General features: G+C 43.6%; 1 protein-coding gene across 1 annotated transcript in view; it reads right to left on the bottom strand.

Moving 5' to 3' along the window:
- TMX3 (thioredoxin related transmembrane protein 3) overlaps positions 1–22519 on the bottom strand; it is a 118370-nt gene that overhangs the window by 70319 nt on the left and 25532 nt on the right. Inside the window, exons 5-6 of the mRNA XM_077492382.1 lie at positions 3653–3698; positions 126–206 (exon numbers count right to left, since the gene is read on the bottom strand). Of these exons, the coding sequence (XP_077348508.1) occupies positions 126–206; positions 3653–3698 (127 nt within the window). The remainder of the gene's footprint in view (positions 1–125; positions 207–3652; positions 3699–22519) is intronic.

Raw genomic sequence — 22519 nt, 5'->3', positions numbered from 1 at the left:
GAATCCTTGACATCTACCAGGCCCTATGCTCTTGCCTAGGCCACCTTGTGCTCCAGTTCTGCCAAATAATTTTATACAGAGGTAGGGCATTGCTTACTATACATCATTTTAGAATACCTACTTACCCAGCAACTCTGTTTGCAAATTCAACAATGTCCTCCTTTGTTCTCTGGCCTCTATAGTTGTATGCCATATCACCTTTTAATCTTAAAAGAGACATAAATGTTAAAATAAACCAGTGCACGTAGGAAAAGATACTACTGAAATATTTATACCTAAATACAATATCTAAATGTGTGCCAATATAAAGGAAAAATATACCAATCAGTACAGACCAGTCAGTACTAATATTGACCAGAACCACCTTGTCCAAATATCATTATTAAAAAAAAAAAAAAAAAAAAACTGCATTGTTTCTAGTAAAATAAATCGAAAGTCTTCAAATATGGAACATAACAAAAAACATGAAATACTCACCTGGTCTCTTAAGACAGCCCTCTGTTTTGCTGTGCTGGTCCTCCGTTAGGTGATTGACTCTCAGTGTCATTCACCCCACTTCTCCAGGGACCAAATGGTGCAACATCATGCTACCCTAAGCTCACAGGGCATTGTTTCAGAGAATGGTGCCGATGCCACCAAGTCATTAACACTCTGTCCCAGCCCTGGGGATGTGGTGACAAGGAAAAGGACTATGCGCCAGAAGACATAGAAAAAATGTACCGTATATACTCGAGTATAAGCCGAGATTTTCAGCCTCTTTTTTGAGGCTGAAAGTGCCCCCCTCGGCTTATACTCGAGTCATCGCTGTCTGCCCGCTCGATCAGCGTGTCGAGCAGACAGACAGCGGCCATTCTGATTCAAAAGCCGCGCCTCCGGCTCCGCCTTCGCCTGTGATAGGCGGAACACTGAATTTCCCAGCAGCCTGTGTTCCGCCTATCACGGGCATCCGCTCATCCTCGTACTACGGACGAGGATGATACGACGTCCGTGATAGGCGGAACACAGGCTGCTGGGAAATTCAGTGTTCCGCCTATCACAGGCGAAGGAGGAGGCGCGGCTTTTGAATTTTACAATGGCCGCCGACGAAGAGGGCACGGGACGGAGGCAAGGCAACGCACGGCACGGGACAGGACGGGACGGGACGGGACGGGACGGGACGAAGGCAAGGCACGACACGGGACGGAGGCTCGGGACAAAGGCTCGGGACACAGGTAGGCTGGACACACACACACACACACACACACACACACACACACACACGGATGGAGACACACACACACGGATGGATGGATGGAGACACACACACACACAGGGATGGATGGATGGATGGATGGAGACACACACACACAGGGATGGATGGATGGATGGATGGATGGAGACACACACACACAGGGATGGATGGATGGATGGATGGAGACACACACACACAGGGATGGATGGATGGATGGACACACACACACACAGGGATGGATGGACGGACACACAGGGATGGACGGACACACAGGGATGGACGGACACACAGGGATGGACGGACACACAGGGATGGACGGACACACACACAGGGATGGACGGACACACACACAGGGATGGACAGGCATGTCTCACCCTCGGCTTATACACGAGTCAATAAGTTTGCCAGTTTTTTTGGGGGTAAATTGGGGGCCTCGGCTTATATTCGGGTCGGCCTATACTCGAGTATATACGGTAATTCTACAAATACTTCCACCAAATAAATGTAGGGATGGAGAGCTCCATGGGGTGGCTAGGAGAAGGAATGGAGCCACAAATGGACTTTAGGTGAGGAATTGCATTTTAAAAGGAAATCAATGTTTTACAAACAGTGTTTCATGTACATATTTTAATTTTGTATTCGTCCTCTAGTACCCATCCATAAAAAGACAATAGGTAAAATTTCTTGATGCTGATAACAGCCAGTCAGCTACCTAAGGCCTAGCTCACACTGGCATTAAAAGCAGGCATTTGAGAGGCGTTTTTAAGGCCCCTCAAACGCCTATGCAAATGCTATGGACAGCACACAGTGCTGTTCACATTATCAAAACATGAAGAGTCAGCGTCAATTTGCTTCAAAATTAAAACCTCATGTCGAGTTTGAAAGGAGTTGAAGCACTTCAATTCCTTCCACTTAAGTCTATGGTAACACTTCGCAATTGCCCCGGCATTCCGTTGTAGAGCGATTGCGGCGCATTAGTACACTACAATAATAATAGGCGTTTTGTGCATGTCAACCACGCAGCAAACATGCATAGGGCCTTTGGGGGAGCTTTTGTAATGCCTGTTAAATGCACCTATTAACGCGCATTAATGCTATAGGTGGTTGATGAGCATCAGTATTTTAGAAAGTGTGAACAAGCACTTAAAGCAGAAGTAAACTGCGCCAATTTTTCTTTTTTAAAACCCTGCAAAGTAAAAGGCACAATGTGCTAGTATGCATCACATAATAGCTCATTATTAATACCTACTTTTTTTTTTTTTAATATCTCTTTATTAGTTTTTTTTACATATCCATTATACATTTCACCATTTACACTTATCGCTCTCTTATGAGCTTCCATAAAATTCATTCATAGTCATGTCCTCAAATACTATAAAATTATAGATATACATTTATACATTCATATCCCTCTTACCCCTTCCCCCCCCCCCCCCCCATTTGGTGTGGCTTGCATTATCTCCATATTGTTTTATCCTGATGCTGTTATGGAATTTTCTATCCAATTTGCTCATACTCTCTCATATTTCTCTCCATGATAGTGGTAGATTACCATTTACTAAATTATTCCACTGTGTTAACGTTGGGGCTTACGCCTTGAAATACCTACCTTAGAAGGAAGTCCTGCGCCACCGCACTGCGAGCACCGACAGACACTTTAATCTTCACCCAGTCTTCCTTCCAGGTTGGCCTCTGTCTGATTGGCCCCACTGCAATGACTCCACTTCCGCGCATGTGCACGGGAGTCAAGGACCGTGGCACGGAGCTCTAAAGGGATGGCATGGGTATACCGTCCCTTAAGAGTGTATGCACCAGTGACATCACTGGCTGCATGATGTGTAAATATTGCCTAAACCGTGCAAGTTTTGGAGATATTCATAGTACCTAGAGGTAAGACTTATTATAGGCTTACCTGTAGGTACAAGCCCACAGAATGGCTTTACATCCACTGTAATTGGTTTTCAATCCTGAGACATAAAAAAAATAACTATTTGAAACTTATTGGTTGCTGGTCTTCATAGAAGACAATCCTCTAATCAATCTTGCATGAGCAGCTGTTAAGCAAAAAACAAGCCACATATAGAGTATCAAGGCCAATCGATATGAGCAAATTGCGAAATTTATCCCATTTCTCAGGAGCACATGCGGATATCTGATCACCAAGACTGGAAGAGGAATGTAAACTATGTGGTGGGCCTCAGAGTGAGAGCTACACCTGCTTTGTGGGGTGTGAGCAAAGGGTTATGGGAAAGTTCATTTTTCCAATAATGCAGCTGCAAGGTAATAAATAGATAAATACATTTTTGTCACAATTTTACTGTGTCGCTATTTGGAAGATTTGAATGCGGTTTCACTTTTAACAGGAATTATAAAATACTGTTTTGTTTTTATAACAGTGCTTTCAGTTTATATAGAACTTACAGTTTTATTGTTGGAAATCCACGGACTCCGAATTCTGAAGCAATACCTGCAAAGGGTAATAAAGATTATTTGTCTCACTTCCAAATATCTATTCAAATCTAAACACAATACTATTCTTGTGAACTGGTAGATAAGGTGATGTACCAACATCCCTAATATCTACCTCTTAGCCCTTGTACACACGGTCGCAGAATCCGTCGGAATGTGTCCTATCGGACCGTGTTGTCAGATAATATCCGTCGGACCCAATTTTCCAACCAACTGGTTCGATCGGACATACTCCGATCATGTGTAGAGTATTTTGATCAGACCAAGTGCCACGCATGCTCAGATCAAATTCCTACATCAAAGCTATTGGCTACTAGCCTGAACATAGTCCCATCGTAACGAAATTACGTCATCACGTTCTGAATGATCGGATTATTCGACAACTTAGTCCGACCGTGTGTATGCAAATGTTTCGGAAAAGATCCGATGGGTAAAATGCGACGGACAAGATCCGACGGATTTGGTTGCCGAAATCTCCGACCGTGTGTACAGGGGCTTAGGAGTATGGTATGCAAACCAAAGACTTGGAATAGGACCACAGGAGCCCTTGGAACAGCCATTTAACAAGGTTTAACTATTATATATGGATTCCTTGGCTTGTTCCCATGGTCGCCTCCCCTCAAAGCCCTCCACATCTCGCCTTTGCTCTGCCTCTCTGTTTAGGGGTTCCAGCCCTCCACAGCTTCCAGGGTAGAAAACCTTGTTCCTCCTGGAGACCTCCATTTTTAATACAGGCTGATTAACAACTCGTCAATAGCATCTGCTCCTGACAAAGCGAGCTAGAATTCACAAAATGCGTGGAGAAATTTTAAGAGTTGCTCTATGGCCAACCCAGTGGAAATAATACTCCATTTAAACAGATGATCTTTGGATGTGGAATTTGATGTTGTGTGAAACACTGATTGTATGAAATCAGCCATATGTTTTTTTTAAGTTGAAAAAAAAAGTTTCAGCCACTTTTATAATAAAATGTAACCTCAATCTTAATTTTATGAAATTATCGTACAAATGATGATGTACCTGAGCCCCATGGGTGTTGATAATTTGATAGATATAACTAAAAGTAACCGTCAAAAAGAGTAAGTAATGTAAAACAGTACTCTTAAAAGGGAAAGGTTTGCTTTTAAAACACACACACTCAAAAGAGAAGTATGGGTTTTGGGGTTCTTGCAGATTTATACTTACATAGGTGGAGGCTGCATCGTTCCCCTGTCGGCTCAAACACTGAAAACCAAAGATCAAACACCACAGATCTCCAAGTTTGTGAGTCACCACTGTCTGCTCTGCTCCCCCCCCCCCCCCTCGCTCAGTGGAGCGACGGGCTGTAGAAAGGGCGGGAGCAGCCGGCTCAGGCTCCCAGTGGCTCGCTCAGAGGCTGAGCTGGGTGCCGGTCCAGGCATGTGGGCAGATCCCGACTTCATTGTCATGATCTTGCCCGAGCCTGAACCAGCTCTGTGACGTCAGCAGACAGCGGACTTCAGCCCACTGTCTGCTGAAAATGGGTCACAGGAGTGCAAAACGAACTGCACTCCTGTTATCCACAGAAGTAGTACAGCCAAATTAACTTTGGCTGTACTCCTCCTTTAAAAGAGATCTATATAATTATATATAAAGCCGTATTAAATCCAAAAAGAAACATTATTATTTTGCAGCTTACAAATATTTAGATATGATGGCTGCATTGACCCTGCTTTAGGTTTTCTTTTATTTTCACCTGCTGATCTGGCCAGTACATCTGTTGTACGGCTGTCCTGTATAACAGTGGTCATCAGCCTTGTCCTCAGGGTGCACCAACAGGCCAGGTTTGCAAGATAACTGAAATACATCACAGGTGATATCATTTGCTGCTCAGTGATTGCAATATTCTAGTCTGCATCTCCCCAAGGTAATACATAAAACCTGGTCTGTTAGTGGGCCCTGAGGACAGGGTTGATGACCCCTACTGTAGATGAAGAAGTTAGAGGGGTAGAGGGATAAGGAAAACCATTTACGACTGAAAGGGGTGTTCTTAGTGATCAGATTTTATGTATTTATGTACAACCCTTATCCCAAAGGGAAAAAAAAAAAAAAAAGGTTAACATAAATGCTTAAAATTTGTAGCTGGGGTTTGGCCTCAATTTGTACATTGCATCTAAATTTGTTAGTACATTTAACTCTCCCCTCCACCAGACTGACAATACTGCTTTCCAAAGGTGGCTCTGTTACTACTTCATCCAGAGTATAGGTACCATAATATAGGAGATGTGTTACTGGATTTTGCAAAAGCGTTCGATACAGTTCCGCATACACGGCTCATCTGTAAGGTGAAGTCTACAGGTTTGGAAATATCAGTTTGTAAATGGGTAGAAAACGGTCTAAAAAAGACAGAATTAAGAGAGTAGTGATTAATGATTCTTACTCTGAATGGTCTAAGGTTATCAGTGGTGTACCCCAAGGTTCAGTGCTGGGACCCTTACTTTATAATATCTTTATAAATTATATTGGATCTGGGATCAAAAGTAACATTTCCATCTTTGCAGATGACACCAAGCTATGCAGTGGAATAACGTCCTTACAGGATGTCTCCAATTTGAAAGCCGACCTCAATGCTCTGTCTAATTGGGCGACTATGTGGCAGATGAGGTTTAATGTTGAGAAATGTAAAGTTATGCACTTGGGGGCTAAGAATATGCATGCATCATACATGCTAGGGGGAGTACAACTGGGGGATCCATAGTGGAGAAGGATCTGGGGGTTTTGGTAGATCATAAGCTCAATAATAGCATGCAATGCCAAGCTGCGGTTTCCAAAGTGAGCAAAGTCCTTTCTTGTATTAAGAGAGGTATGGACTCCAGAGAGAGAGATCATTTTGCCCCTGTTCAAATCATTAGTAAGATCTCATCTGGAATATGCAGTTCAGTTTTGGGCACCAGTTCTCAAAAAGGATATCAGGGAACTGGAGAAAGTGCAGAGAAGGGCAACCAAACTGATAAGAGGCATGGAGGAACTCCGCTATGAGGAAAGATTAGAGGAACTGAATTTATTCACTCTTGATAAGAGGAGATTAAGGGGGGATGTGATCAACATGTACAAATATATAAGGGGTCCATATAGTGAACTTGGTGTTGAGTTATTCACTTTACAGTCAACAAAGAGGACAAGGGGGCACTCTTTACATCTAGAGGAAAAGAGATTTCATCTCCAAATACGGAAAGGTTTCTTCACAGTAAGAGCTGTGAAAAAGTGGAATAGACTCCCTTCAGAGGTGGTTCTGGCCAGCTCAGTAGATTGCTTTAAGAAACACCTGGATTATTTTCTAAGTGTACATAATATAACTGGGTACTAACATTTATAGGTAAAGTTGATCCGGGGAAAATCCGATTGCCTCTCGGGGGATCAGGAAGGAATTTTTTCCCCTGCTTTAGCAAATTGGATCATGCTCTGCTGAGGTTTTTTCCTTCCTCTGGATAAACTGTGGGTATAGAATTGGGTATATGGGATTATATGATATTATTATTATTTTTTTATTTATTTTTTTGTGGTTGAACTAGATGGACTTGTGTCTTTTTTCAACCTGACTAACTATGTAACAAGGTGAAAACAGAGGGGGGAAAGCCTATAAAAAAGGAAACTAATGCAGCCACTGCATTTAATATTTTTTAAGCTGCAATATATGATATTTTTTGGTTATATTTTTAACACTGCTTTTAAGTTGTTTGATGATCTATGCATGATGACACAATCCATCCATACTTGTGATTATGTCACAAATACAATCTTTTCCTCCCTCTTTCTTTCACTTTTTTTGGGCAGTTCATTACCCATGGGGAATACTCAGTAGCACAGTATAGACGTTATGGAAGAACAGGTGGAAATAAACATTTATTTTGATTTCATTTCTAGCATGTATGAATTGTTTTATAGGACTGATATAATCTCTGTTCTAATAATACAATGGTATACGGGATCATGTCCCTGGATATGTGCTCTGAGTGTTACCATTGCAAAAAATTTTAAAAATGTAATACTTTAACAAATACAATCAGAATATGGAAGCCATTGGATTGTGTGGAGACCGTTCATCTACTAGATATTTTTTATCCTAATTGAAGTTCTACTACAAATCACGGTTTTATGTAGGTAGTCAGACTTACCTCTGATTTTGAAAGATTTAAAAAAACATAAAATGATGCCAACCCCTGTGGGAGCTGCAGTATAATAACAGCTCCCACAGCTCATAAATCAGAGCTCTTTGTCAATGCATTACTGCAATGCTAATCCTTCTCTTAGTTATATCAGGATTCCATAGACTAGACTAATCCCATAAGAAATATTTATCCTCACCTAACATCTGTTATTCTTACATCATGACATTTCTCCTCTTCTGTCTGAGACTCATTAAAGTTTAAACAGGAGAATCAGAACTCTCATGAGCTACAAACTCAAAAAGGTCCACTGCGCTTTTTAGAGAGAACAAAAATAAAGACTCAAAAAGGTCCTCCTGCTTTTTACAGAGTACAATAAATTAAATAAAATAAAATAAAATAGGTCCAACTGCTTTTTATAGAGTACTGTACTATAAAAATTCTCATAAAAATAGGATTTTTAAAACAGCTTACCTGTAAAATCCATTTCTTTGGTGTACATCAGGGGACACAGAGCCATAGTAATAACGATGTGGGTTATATCGGACTATCAGGTGCTGGACACTGACACGCCCCTTAAGGCGTGAACTTCCCCCATATAACCCCTCCCATTACTGGGAGTTCTCAGTTTTGTAGCCAAGCAATCAAAGTGTATAAGAAGAAGAAGGGAGGGACCACTGTGTCCCCTGATGTACATCAAAGAAAAGGATTTTACAGGTAAGCCAATTTAAAAATCCTATTTTCTTTTCTTACATCAGGGGACACAGCGCCATAGTAATAACTATGTGGGATGTCCCATAGCAATCGCAACTGAAGGGGCGGGAGACAGAATCGAGGAAACAGGAGGCCAGAGGACTCATACTGCAGACTGCGGTATATGCTGTGCCCAAAGGCAATCTCCTCATGACCTTTAATATTGATTTGAAAAAAAATTGGATAAACGTCTGAACCAAAGACCAATGTTGCGGTCTTACAGATCTGAGCCATAGAGGCCTGATGATGCATCACCCAAGAAGCACTAATTGCCCTGGATGAGTGTGCTCTTAATATGAGAAGGAAGAATTTTCTTCCTTAAGCTGAAGCTTGATCAATCACTTGACAAACCCATCTGTAAAATAGTGGATCTTGACGCTGCCTGTCCATATCTTGGAGCCTCTGGCAGTGCAAAAAAAACCTGTGTTTTGAGAACATGAGTGGTTGCCCTTAAATGGATTCTGATCGCTCTTACTACAGCAAGAGACTGTAGTGCTTTCTCTTCCCCAGATTAAGGCTTCTGGGGAGAAAGAAGGAAGAATAATATCTTGGTTTAAATGAAAACCTGTTAGCACTTTTGGTAAGAATTCAGGATGAGGACATCAAATCACCTCGTCCCTATACATGAGACAAAGCCGTTAGTTCCAATACTCTTCTAGCAGAAGAAATGGCAAACAAAAGATTATCTTTCTTGTCAAAGAACCAAGAGAATTTCTCATAAGGTTCAAACGGCTGATTTAACAAAGCCGACAAGGCTAATCTTAAATCCTAAGGATTTAGAGGTTCCTTGATAAGGGGAATACACGGTGTTACCCTCTGAATAAGCTACGCACCAAGAATGGGAAGCATGAGGCCATAGGAAAAGACATCGACATCGGCCTGGATCTGGCTCTTGATAAAAGTCAAGGGCAGCTTCATTTCAGATCCCATATGCAGGAATCCTGCCTATTGACATACCTCCTGGATCCATACCAAGAAAGCTATGCCTTCCATATTCTATAGTAAGTGATTCTGGAAGCCGGATTTCTGGCATTAGTGATAGTAGACACTACTGAAGGAGATCACCCACAATCTTTTATAGAGTGGGATTCAACAGTCAAACCTGTTAAACTCCTCGTCCGTAAAGTAGGATGAAATACCAGACCCTGTGCAAGAAGGTCTGCTATAATGGCAGAGTCCAAGGACTTCAACTGCCCTCCTTATGATCTCGATAAATTCAGATCCTCTGGGACCCGCTGGGGCCACCAGAATCACCTCCTTCTGTTCTTGCTTAATCATGCAGAGAAAGAGTGGATATCTGGTCTTTAAAAGGAAAATCCAACCTTAACTTGCTGGATCCTTTAACATCAGTGCATTGTCCACTGGACATGCGAGACTCTGCTCACTGAGGTGATTGCAGCATTAATAGCTGGAACTCCCCCCCCCCCCCATTTCTTTCATAAAAATGTTCTCATTCAGAATACATAGTTATGCATTTTTAGTGCTTTTTGCATCTTGCAGATTTGCACTACAGAACTTGTTCAATAAGACACCATGTTAAATGGACTCCCAGATGGGGGAGGTTCAAATGAACCCTATTAGAGGTAGATACCTCAAGAGCCTGTGGCGGGCAACAAAGGGTTAAGTAAAGGAGTAGACTAACACCTGACTTGTGCAGCTAGTCCCTGCCTGTTAGGATCCTCTGAAGAGGAAAATAAGTATCTTCCAATATTTGGGAAGATCTACATGATCCCCAGCCTTCTGCACCTCAACAAAAGGGCCCAGAGGACTAGATGGGAATCTGCTATGTTTAGTCCTACTATGAAAAGACATCATAGCAATAATCTTTTAATGGTAGGAGAAAAACCTGTTTGTATGAAATACAGGGACAGAAGTGTTCTACCTTTGACAGCTTCATCTGACTGGCCGTATTTTTCTTTTTACCTCCCAGGGAGGAAGACAGACATTCTTTTGGAAGGGTTTTTAGTTTGTTTTATACCATTAACCCCTTAGAACCCTTAGAGGGGTTTCTGGTCCCTTTGTCACTTATAGCCCACAGTACAAAGCATAGGCAGTAGCAGCAAAAGAACGTTACACTTGCTAGGCTATAGTACAGTACAATAACTGCTATTAATCCTAGCTATACAGTACAATGTTGTCAACAAAAGGGAGATGCCCGTGTCACCAAACCTGCCAGCAACCACTCTGCTCTGTCCCTCCACCGCCAGACTTCAGATTTTCCTGTCTAGCTTAAAATACTTCCTCATATAAGGCCGGTGTCTGACGCCGTTTAGCCACGCCCCCATACGAAAACAGCCCCCCCCCCTTCCCACTAGGGAAGTGTATGAGTGCTGGCAACATGGCGGCCGGCGGCAGGGGGGTAAAACGGCCGCGAATTGCCCCAAAAACAAAATTTTTTTTTTTTCATTTTTGTTTCTTTTAAAAAAAAAATAAAAAAAATAAAAAAAAGGAGGCAGCGAGCTGGCATCCAAAAGGTACAAAAATGCCACTCTGGGGCCCAGGAGGTGATCAGAACCCCCCTTCATACCTGAGGGCCTGAGCTGGCTTGAACAGAGAGGAGAGTGAAAGCTTCTGCCGTTTCCAACGTCAGAATGGTGAGTGCTTAATACAGCCTCCAGTGGTGACACATAGATATGACCTGACAACATAAATACATGGAAGGAGAGATTCCTTGCAGAAAATCTCCCCTACCTTTCCACCGCAGGGCTTTATCAGAGATAAAAAGCCCAATCTTCGCCCTTCACGGTATGCTCCGAGACCTTGAAAGGAAACCTTCAGGAACAGGGGTGCACTCAGGTAATCCCGCAATCCTGGACCTGCGCGAAGTACTACCAAAAAGTATTGGATCCCAGGGCCCAGCTTAAAAGCATTCGCAAGCAAAACCTCGTGTCTTCGGATGACAAGGCCCGGGTACCGCTCATTTAGTCCATTACGGAAACATTAGAACGGATCCAGTTAGGATGGCTGGCTCTCATCAGAGGATTACTGCCGTGGAGCTCAGTACACACATCCTTACAGGTGGCCAACACCTTAGACACTGGCGAGGACTCCCAGTAGTGGGAGGGGTTATATGGGGTAGTTCACGCCTTAAGGGGCGTGCCAGTGTCCAGCACCTGATAGTCCGATATAACCCACATAGTTATTACTATGGCGCTGTGTCCCCTGATGTAAGAAAAGGAAAAAAGGTCCACTGCACTTTTTTAGAGAGAACAAAAATAAAATAAAGACTCAAAAAGGTCCAACTGCATTTTATAGGAGTACAAGATAAAAAATAAAAGACTCGAAAAAGATCCATTGTGCTTTCTAAAGGTTACAATAAAAATGCCCTAATGCCCTTTACACACGGTCGGACATTCCGACCACAAAATCCGTCTGATTTTTTCCAACGGATTTTGACCGAAACTTGTGTTGCATACACACGGTCGGACAAAGTTGTTGGAAAATTCGATCGTTCTGAACGAGGTGACTTCAAACGCGTACATCGGGACTTTAAACAGGCCAGTAGCCAATAGCTTTCATCTCTTAGTTTATTCTAAGCAAGCGCAGCATTTTGTCCGTCGGAATTGTCTACTCACAATCGGAATTTATGTGATCGGATTTTGTTGTCAAAACATTTTAGATCCTGCCCCCAAACTTTGTGCGTCGGAAAATCTGACGGAAAAAGTCTGATGGAGCCCACATACGATTGGATTTTCTGACAACATGATCCGATGGCACATTTTCCGGTGGAAATCCGACCACGTGTACAGGGCATAACAGTTTATTGAATAAAAAAAGATGACTATTATGTGCTGAGCAGAGAAGTCAACTTATCATTAGATGAAATGTTACATTTATACCATGATAGCTATGTAAATGACAATAGTTACCTTACCAGACTTAGTAGCATTGACTATTTCTATCCTATCTACTGTATGACTATTATAAACAACCTTGCATTTTGAATGTTTCTAATGTTATTGATGTAGACCATAATGTTGGAACAAATATTTGCAGTACAAAAGTAAAAAAATAAAAAAAAAATAAAAAAAAAAATCTGAAAAGTACTAAAGCAGCATAACCTGTTGGACCCGATAGCCCACATGATGGGAAATCATTTGCGCAGGCGGGAATAAAGTGCCATCTCTACAGGATGCCAAGTTACTGTCTCGAGAACTGACAAAAAAGGTGATTTGATTGTACAGAACAAAATATTCTTGTATTTATCGCAGCCTAAAATAACCCTGGACAGCTATTTTAAACCTTTGGAAGTAAAAGTCCTGACAAGTGTAAGAACCTTATTTACCTAACAAAGCCTCCTTTGCCATTCCATTTTCTATCCAGGGACCCCTTCCCCAATTTTGGGGCTAAGCAATTCCCTGCTACCATGACCAATGAGAGCACTTCTGAGTGCTGTAATTGGACAGGGGTGGGAAGGTGAAGGCCCCTATGTCAATATAAATATTATAATCAGTATAATTAAAGCATGGGAACCATGCTTCTTATCTGGTCCTAAGTCCAACCAATTTAAGGAACAATTAGAAACACATGAAAGGGGAATTTAAATTCCAGCATTCATGACTGTGTAATTATGTCCATATTTTGACACATTGGGGTTTATCTACTAAAACTTAAGATTGCCAAATCTGGTGCAGCTCTGCATAGAAACAAATCAGCTTCCTTTTTTTTTGGGCAGGAGCTCAGGCTTCTCCTAATGCCGTGTACACACGGCCAGACTTTGATGGACTAGGTCCGATGGAATGAATTCGCTGGACAATTCGATCATGTGGGGGCTTTGCTGTCTAAAAATCAGACGGACTTTAGATTTAGAACATGTTTCAAATCTTTCCGACGGATTTGACTCCGGTCGAAAAACACCATTCGTCTGTATGATAGAGATAGAGAGAGATTTATATATATATATATATATATATATATATATATATATATATATATATACAGTGGTGTGAAAAAGTGTTTGCCCCCTTCCTCATTTCCTGTTCCTTTGCATGTTTGTCACACTTAAGTGTTTCAGAACATCAAACCAATTTAAACAATAGTCAAGGACAACACAAGTAAACACAAAATGCAATTTGTAAATGAAGGTGTTTATTATTAAAGGTGAAAAAAAATCCAAACCATCATGGCTCTGTGTGAAAAAGTGATTGCCCCCCTTGTTAAAACATACTATAACTGTGGTTGTCCACACCTGAGTTCAATTTCTCTAGCCACACCCAGGCCTGATTATTGCCACACCTGTTCACAATCAAGGCATCACTTAAATAGGAGCTGCTTGACACAGTAAGGTCCACCAGAAGATCCTTAAAAGCTACACATCATGCCGAGACCCAAAGAAATTCAGGAACAATTGAGAAAGAAAGTAATTGAGATCTATCAGTCTGGAAAGGGTTATAAAGCCATTTCCAAAGCTTTGGGAATCCAGCGAACAACAGTGAGAGCCATTATCCACAAATGGCGAAGACATGGAACAGTGGTGAACCTTCCCAGGAGTGGCCGGCCGCCCAAAATTACCCCAAGAGCGCAGCGACTACTCATCCAAGAGGTCACAAAAGACCCCACAACAACGTCCAAGGAACTGCAGGCCTCACTTGCCTCAGTTAAGGTCAGCGTTCATGCCTCCACCATCAGGAAAAGACTGGGCAAAAATGGCCTGCATGGCAGAGTTCCAAGGAGAAAACCACTGCTGAGCAAAAAGAACATCAAAGCTCGTCTCAATTTCTCCACAACACATCTTGATGATCCCCAAGACTTTTGGGACAACATTCTGTGGACCGATGAGACAAAAGTGGAACTCTTTGGAAGGTGTGTGTCCAAGTATATCTGACGTAGAAGGAACACTGCATTTCATAAAAAGAACATTATACCAACAGTAAAATATGGTGGTGGTAGTGTGATGGTCTGGGGCTGTTTTGCTGCTTCAGGACCTGGAAGACTTGCCGTGATAAAAGGAACTATGAATTCTGCTGTCTACCAAGAGATCCTGAAGGAGAATGTCCGACCATCTGTTCGTGTACTCAAGCTGAAACGAACTTGGGTTCTGCAGCAGGACAATGATCCTAAACACACCAGCAAGTCCACCACCGAATGGCTGAAGAAAAACAAAATGAAGACTTTGGAGAGGCCTAGCCAAAGTCCTGACCTGAATCCTATTGAGATGTTGTGGTATGACCTTAAAAAGGCCGTTCATGCTCGAAAACCCTCTAATGTAACTGAATTAGGACAATTCTGCAAAGATGAGTGGGCCAAAATTCCTCCAGGACGCTGTAAAAGCCTCATTGCACGTTATCGCAAACGCTTGGTTGCAGTTGTTGCTGCTAAGGGTGGCCCAACCAGTTATTAGGTTTAGGGGGCAATCACTTTTTCACACAGGGCCATGATGGTTTGGATTTTTTTTCACCTTTAATAATAAACACCTTCATTTACAAATTGCATTTTGTGTTTACTTGTGTTGTCCTTGACTATTGTTTAAATTGGTTTGATGTTCTGAAACACTTAAGTGTGACAAACATGCAAAGGAACAGGAAATGAGGAAGGGGGCAAACACTTTTTCACACCACTGTATATATATATATATATATATATATATATATATATATATATATATATATATATATATATATATATATATATATATATATATATAAATAATATATATATATATAATAGATAGAGATATATATATATATATATATATATATATATATATATATATATATCTATCTATCTCACACACATACACATGTGTGTGTGTGTATTATTTTTTATGTTTCAAAATATGGATATAATTACATGGTCATGAATGCTAGAATTTAAAGTCCCTTCAATTTTCATGTCTTTCACATTACTGCCCTGGTAGGATTTGTGATACAGCCACTGCATATTTTGTTTTTGTGATTGTTCCCCATTAAGAAAAAGGCCAAATACTAATGCACATGCAGGTATGTACTTTAACCACTTAGCGATCGCCCTATAGCAGTGTTACGTACTTCCAGACTTCTGCCTGCAGGGGGCATACACACATCGCTGGTAGGCCGCTTCTGCTGTGAAAATTCACACTAGAAGCTGGTCTGTGGGTGTCCTCTGGTACCCACCGACCACCAGTAAACTACACAGAACGGGGTAGATCCAGGTTTTGACAGGGGGGGGTCATGGGACTAGAATCCATGTCTTCCCCTAGTAAAAGAAGCACACACAGTAAACACAAAGACTGGCTGGGCACACATTTAACCCTTTGCTCACCCTAGATGTTTAACCCCTTCCTAGCCAGCATCATTAGTACAGTGACAGTGCATATTTTTAGCACTGATCACTGTATTAGTGTCACTAGTTCCTGCAAAGTGTCAAGTTAGTGTGTGATTGTCCGCCACAATATCACAGTCCCGCTATAAGTCGCTGATCGCTGTCATTACTAGTATAAAAATACAAATTCCATAAATATATCCCATAGTTTGGTTTATGCAAAGGTTATAGCATCTACAATCAATATACGCTTATTGGGTTTTTTTTTTAAACTAAAAACATGTAGCAGAATACATATTGGCCTAACTTTATGGAGAAATTGAATTTTTTTACATCTGATGTGTTTTATAGCAGAAAGTAAAAAATATAATATAATATAATATAAATATATATATATATATACATATATACACACACACACACACACACACACAATGTAAAAAGTAGGTGTGGGAAAAAGATATATCCATTTTATTTGGGTACAGTGTCGCACAACTTGCAATTTTCAGTTATAGTAATGCAATGCTGTATAGCAAAGAGTGGCCTGGTAATGAAGGGGGGGGGGGGGGGTAAATCTTCTGGAGGTCAAGTGGTTAATAGCATGCTCAGAGCCCACATGATTATTGCCCTTTTTTATGGTGATAACACCTCTTACACTTGGCGATTTAAAAAAATCTGTGCAACTGTAACAGATGAAAAATATACTTGCTTTTTGGGATTATGACGGAAGTGAAAATGTATAAAAAAAAAAAAAAACGTCTGTTTTAATAAATGAAAACGCATCCTTTAAACATAGTGTTAAATATATTATTTATAAAAAAGGCCTTATGAACCAAGAGTTAAAACATTTGTAGTAAAGAGATAGAGGAATGGGAACCTGGTCCCCAGCCAGGTAACGACAAAAGGACACGTGGGCAATTTGGACTATCACCATGTTTTATAGCTCCCTCGATTCGCCGTGGGAGACCCCCTCTTAATGGTCATGCCCTGCGATCGGGTACTGTCGGGACAAGGGTAAGCAGTCCTCCCCCCCTATGCATCAATTATGTGTTTAAATGTTAGGTTATATTTCTTCTTATTGTTTCTGCCTCAGGGCATGGGCGTCCGCAGAACTTTTTCCAAGGGGGGGCATCATTTCAAGGCCACTCATGCTCCGCCCCTTTTCGACAATCTCATGAAAATCTTTCCACTGGTAATAAATATGTGTTATATAACAGATATTTCATCTTCACTTTGTATTGGAAGTTACTCTGGCGGCTGTGTTCCATGCCCATATAGCCTAGAGAATGTACATCTTTTTACATTGCAATACATCTGTTATGGCCATATTTTGATCTCATACTGTCACTGTATAGGCTGTTTTCATCAAGATAAAAATATGGCAACGACAGATGTATTGCAATGTAAAAAGATGTACGTTCTCTAGGCTATATATGCATGGTACGCAGCCACCTGAGTAACCTTGCGGACGCCCATGCTTTCAAAAACCAGCCCTGGAAAAAATTTCATACCAGCCTCACAGCATTATTATACCAGCCCAACAGCATAACATCATTATTTTCTTGTTCATGAAAGGGAAAAACCATACATTTTAAAGCACATTTGATGAAGAGAGTATTAGATATAGATATGAAATCACATAGGGCTATATATATATATATATATATATATATATATATATATATATATATATATATATATATATATATATATATATATATATATATATATATATATATATATATTCAAATTCCAGTTAATAGTGGTAAGTGATCAATCATCAAGGGGGACCCCAGAAACTCAGAACGTGGGGGGGGGGGGGGGGGACCACCTTCTGCAGAAAGAATACTCTAAGGTAAGGGGGGTGGGTTACTAATATAAGGAGGAAACCCTTTATATCAGTGCCCCTTACATTATCATATTCACTGCCCCCTTACATCAGTGACCCTCGACTGGCCTGGCGGTGCTTTCACTGACCTCCTCTCAGGTGCACTGTGCAGGGCTCAGTCAGTCGGCTCCAGCTTGGAGGTTTTATCCTATAGTCTCCTATCCACAGTCCACACAAGTCTGACTTCTCCCATGACCCCCATCCCGGCGGTGCTCCCACTTTTGACTCCTCTCCAGACTCCCTCAGAGACTTCAGACATGCTACAGGAGATGGACAGAGACTGCAGACTTGATGCAAGAGCTCAATGCAGCCTCACCAGTGCCCACCAAATGCAGCCTCACTGTGCCCACCAAATGCAGCCTCACTGTGCCCACCAAATGCAGCCTCACTGTGCCCACCAAATGCAGCCTCACCGTGCCCTTCAAATGCAGCCTCACCGTGCCCTTCAAATGCAGCTTTACTGTGTCGTGAATGCAGTCTCACTGTACACATCATTGCAGCCCCTCCTGTGCCCCGTGTCCCAGTCTGCAGTCCCTGTCTGTGGGAAGGTGTGTTGTTTATGCTCGGTACAGTACCTTGCATGCCAGCAGGATATCCATGATGGCCAGCAGCAGGCAGGGTCTGTTCTCGTTTTGGATGGGGACGGTGCTCCTTCCAGAGGATCTGTCTGCTGTGAGATGGAGTGGTCCCTGGCCACCTGCACCTTCAGCCGTCCTCATTTTCTGGCCCCAGTCAGCCTGCCCTCTGGTCCTGGGGAAGTGGAGAGCACTGAGTGGGAGTTGGAGAGAAGGGGGAGCAAAGAGTACTGGCGGGGTTGGAGAACACATGGGTGGGGGCAAAGAGTGAGGGGGAGTGGAGATCACAGGGGTGGGGAGCGGAGAGCGCTTGGGGGGAACTTGAGAGCACTGGGGGGGCCAACAAGAACAGGGGTAGAGAGCACGGTAGGCTGAGAGCACTGGGGGACTAAGAGTGTGGGGTGGTGAAGAGCACTGGGGGGGGGGGGGGGCACAAAGAGCAGGGGTGAGTGGAGAGCAATGGGGGGAGCTTGAGAGCACCAGTGGGGGCCAGAAAGAACAGGGGTGGAAAGCACGGGGGACTGGAGAGCACTATGGGGGGTGGAGAGCACATGGGTGGGCGCAAAATGCAGGGGCAGAGGAGAGTACAGGGGTGGGGAGTGGAGGGTGCTAAGGGGGAGCCAAAAAGAACAGGGGTGGAGAGCATGGAGAGTAGAGAGCACTGGGGGGGGGGGCTGGGGAGCACCAGGGGGGCAGATAGAACAGGGGTGGGGAGTAAGGAGGGCTGGAGAGCACTGAGGTGGGGGCTAGAGAGTGATGGGGAGAGCTGAAGAGCACTGGGGGGGGAAAGAACAGGGGGGGAGCATTGGGGGGAGGGGAGAGCACTGAGGGAAAAGAACAGGGGGAGAGAGGAGAGCACTGGGGCAGAGAACTGGGGGGAGTGGAGGGCACGGGGGGGAGCACTGGGGGGAACAGGGGCGGAGAGCACTGGGGGGGGAAAGCACTGGGATGGTGGCTAGAGAAGGATGGGGAGAGCTGGAGAGCAGCAAGAACAGGGGAGGAGAAAACTGGGGCAGGAGAGTGTGGTGGTGGAGGAGGAGAAGAGCACTGGGGGGGCAGGAGTGTGCGGTGGTGGAGGAGAGGACTGGGGGGGCAGGAGAGTGCGGTGGTGGAAGAGAAGAGCAGTGGGGGGGGGGCATGAGAGTGCGGTGGTGGAAGAGAGCACGGGGGGGGCAGGAGAGTGTGGTGGTGGAGGAGAGCACGGGGGGCAGGAGAGTGCGGTGGTGGAGGAGAAGAGCACTGGGGGGGGCAGGAGAGTGTGGTGGTGGAGGAGAGCACTGGGGGGGGGGGGGGCAGGAGAGTGCAGTGGTGGAAGAGAGGACTGGGGGGGGTCAGGAGAGTGTGGTGGTGGAGGTGAGCACGGGGGTCAGGAGAGTGCGGTGGTGGAAGAGAAGAGCAGGGGGGGGGCAGGAGAGTGCGGTGGTGGAGGAGAGCACTGGGGGGGGCAGGAGAGTGCAGTGGTGGAAGAGAGCACTTGGGGGGGGGGGGGGTCAGGAGAGTGTGGTGGTGGAGGAGAGCACGGGGGTCAGGAGAGTGCGGTGGTGGAAGAGAAGAGAGGGGGGGGGCAGGAGAGTGCGGTGGTGGAGGAGAGCACTGCAGCCCCCCCCCCCCCCCTCGATCCTCCTATCCAGGCACTGTAGCACGGATGGGCATCTACTCCTCTGGATCACAGCGCTGGATGGCTGTGTTCGGCGGCCGCTCTGTAACACAGTTCCGCCCCCCCAGACCGGCTCATGTGATAGGCAGAGCGTTGATTCTCTCTACTATCATACGAGATGGTCTGGGGGGGGGCGGGACTGTGTTACAGAGCGGCCGCCGAACACAGCCATCCAGCGCTGTGATACACAGGAGAGAGCGGACTCAGAAAAAAAATAATGCAGCATGGCGGCGGCAGTGGCAACACCTTGGGGATTCCAGGGGGGGGCACTTGACCCCCCTTGCCCCCTGCTGCGGACGCCCATGCCTCAGGGCCTTTATACTGTTCCTTGATTATCTGTTAATTAATCCACAGATACTCTCCTGGTGAAGCGGCTAGGGTCTGCGAAACTAGCCGAGTTGTTTTCTGTGATGAATTGTCCCACTGTGATCCCCCCCAATCCGGGGTTGACTGTTTTGGTGAAATATATGAATTATTGTCATGTTTTTATTTATAATTGACCATTATTTCTGTATTAATAACATTTATTTTTTAATCTCATAATTGTATACTTTATATTTTATTGTCTTACTGCACCGTGATAGTCCAAATTGCCCACATGTCCTTTGTGGTTACCTGGCTGGGGACCAGGTTCCCATTCCTCTATCTCAATAAATCCTGGATGATGGTACAAGTCTATTTAGTTTTACTTTTAGGAATCGAACTATAGAGACCACACAAATTCTTGTATTTGTAGTAAAGACTCATCTCTGGTAAATATCTATCCTATAGGGTTAACCCGCTCTTACTTAACAAACTAATAATATATGTAAATGCAGGGTGTGCTAATTGCAGTCTACAGTAAAACATGGTGATATGTTCTGGCAGACTGGTTTACATTTTAAGGGTTTGCCTTTACCACCTTTCTCCGTTTAACATGTACAATATGTGCAGAAAAACAAAAGCAGATGGTGGCATTTGCAACAAGCTTATAGCTTTACAATGAATGGCAGTTTTCTATAGGGACAAACGCAGAGAGATTACATAAAATCGACAGATTACTTGGTAGACCACTGCAAGTTCTTATCACGGGCAACTTATACCAAGAGAAATACAGAAACAGCTTTGACGACTGCCATCTGAAAATGTTAAAGTCCAAGTTGTTCCCACCATCAAGTAAACAATAATGCACATATGGAAGATAAGAATCTCTAATCTTCCTACTTGCTTCAGGGCAGGAAATGAAACAGGACTGAAGCCATTGGATTCATGGCATTTTCAGAGAAAAGGATAAACAATTGGTAACCTCCGCAATTCCTCAATACAGCTTGCCTTTACAGAGAAACTCTCACCTAGGCCAGGGGTCTCCAAACTAAGGCCTTCCAGTTGCTCAGGAACTACAAATCCCATCATGCCTCGTCATGTCTGTGAATGTCAGAGTTTTACAATGCCTCATGGGATGTTTAATTCCACAACAGCTAGGAGGGTCGTAGTTTGGAGATCCCTGACCTAGGCCATTCAGCACAAATAGACCCACACATCAATAATACTCATTTTACCAATGCTCTCTCACCACTCCTACCTCCATCAGCTGACAATACTACCCAGTGCTTCCAGGTAAGAGAGAATTTGATCTCCTCCCAAGTGACAGCACATGGGTCCAGCATCCAATCACTACACTTGAGCACTGTCACCTGACCAGGAGAGTACTGTTACTGTTCTGTTCTTATTAGCATCCATCACCAGTTGACACATTGGATTTCACTGCTGGAGTCAACAGAAGCAAGAGTACATGTAAGGTGGTGATGGCGGGGGCATTTACAAAGGCACCGTCACTGTCAAGGTGAGTGAATACACGGCAAGGGTTATTTGCTTGTTTAGGTCTAGATGAACAATATACACTGCTCAAAAGAAATTAAAGGAACACTTTGAAAATACATCAGATCTCAATGGTGAAAAATCTCATGCTGGATGTCTATATCAATATGGACTGGGTAATGTGTTAGGAACGAACGGATGCCACATCGTTTGATGGAAATAAAAGTGATCAACCTACAATTGAAAAGACACCCCAAAAATACTCATCACTTCTGATTATTTTTCACTAGTTTTGCATTTGGCTAGGGTCAGCATCACTACTGGTAGCATGAGGAGATACTTTTTACCCTATAGAGGTTGCACAAGTAGTCCAACTCCTCCAGAATGGCACATCAATACGTGCCAGTGGCAGAAGGTTTGCCGAGTCTCCCAGCAAGAGCATGGAGGAGATTCTAGGAGAGCTGGACATGGCCGTAGAAGGTTCTTAATCCATCAGCTGGACCGGTATTTGCTCCTTTGTGAAAGGGGGAACAAGATGAGCACTGCCAGAGCCCTACAAAATGACCTCCAGCAGGCCACTGGTGTGAATGTCTCTGACCAAACAATCAGAAACAGACTTCATGAGGGTGGCCTGAGGGCCCGATGTCCTCTAGTGAACGCTCTGCTCACTGCCCGCCACCGTGGAGCTTGATTACCATTTGCCACTGAACACCAGAAATGGCAGGTCCGCCACTGGTGCCCTGTGTTTTTCGCAGATGAGAGCAGGTTTACCCTGAGCACGTGACA

This window comes from Lithobates pipiens, unplaced genomic scaffold, assembly GCF_037356315.1.
Source record: "Lithobates pipiens isolate NorthernLeopardFrog02 unplaced genomic scaffold, aLitPip1_a1.2 Scaffold_19, whole genome shotgun sequence".
Taxonomy (NCBI): Eukaryota; Metazoa; Chordata; class Amphibia; order Anura; family Ranidae; genus Lithobates; species Lithobates pipiens.
This window is presented reverse-complemented; position numbering and strand designations above follow the sequence as displayed.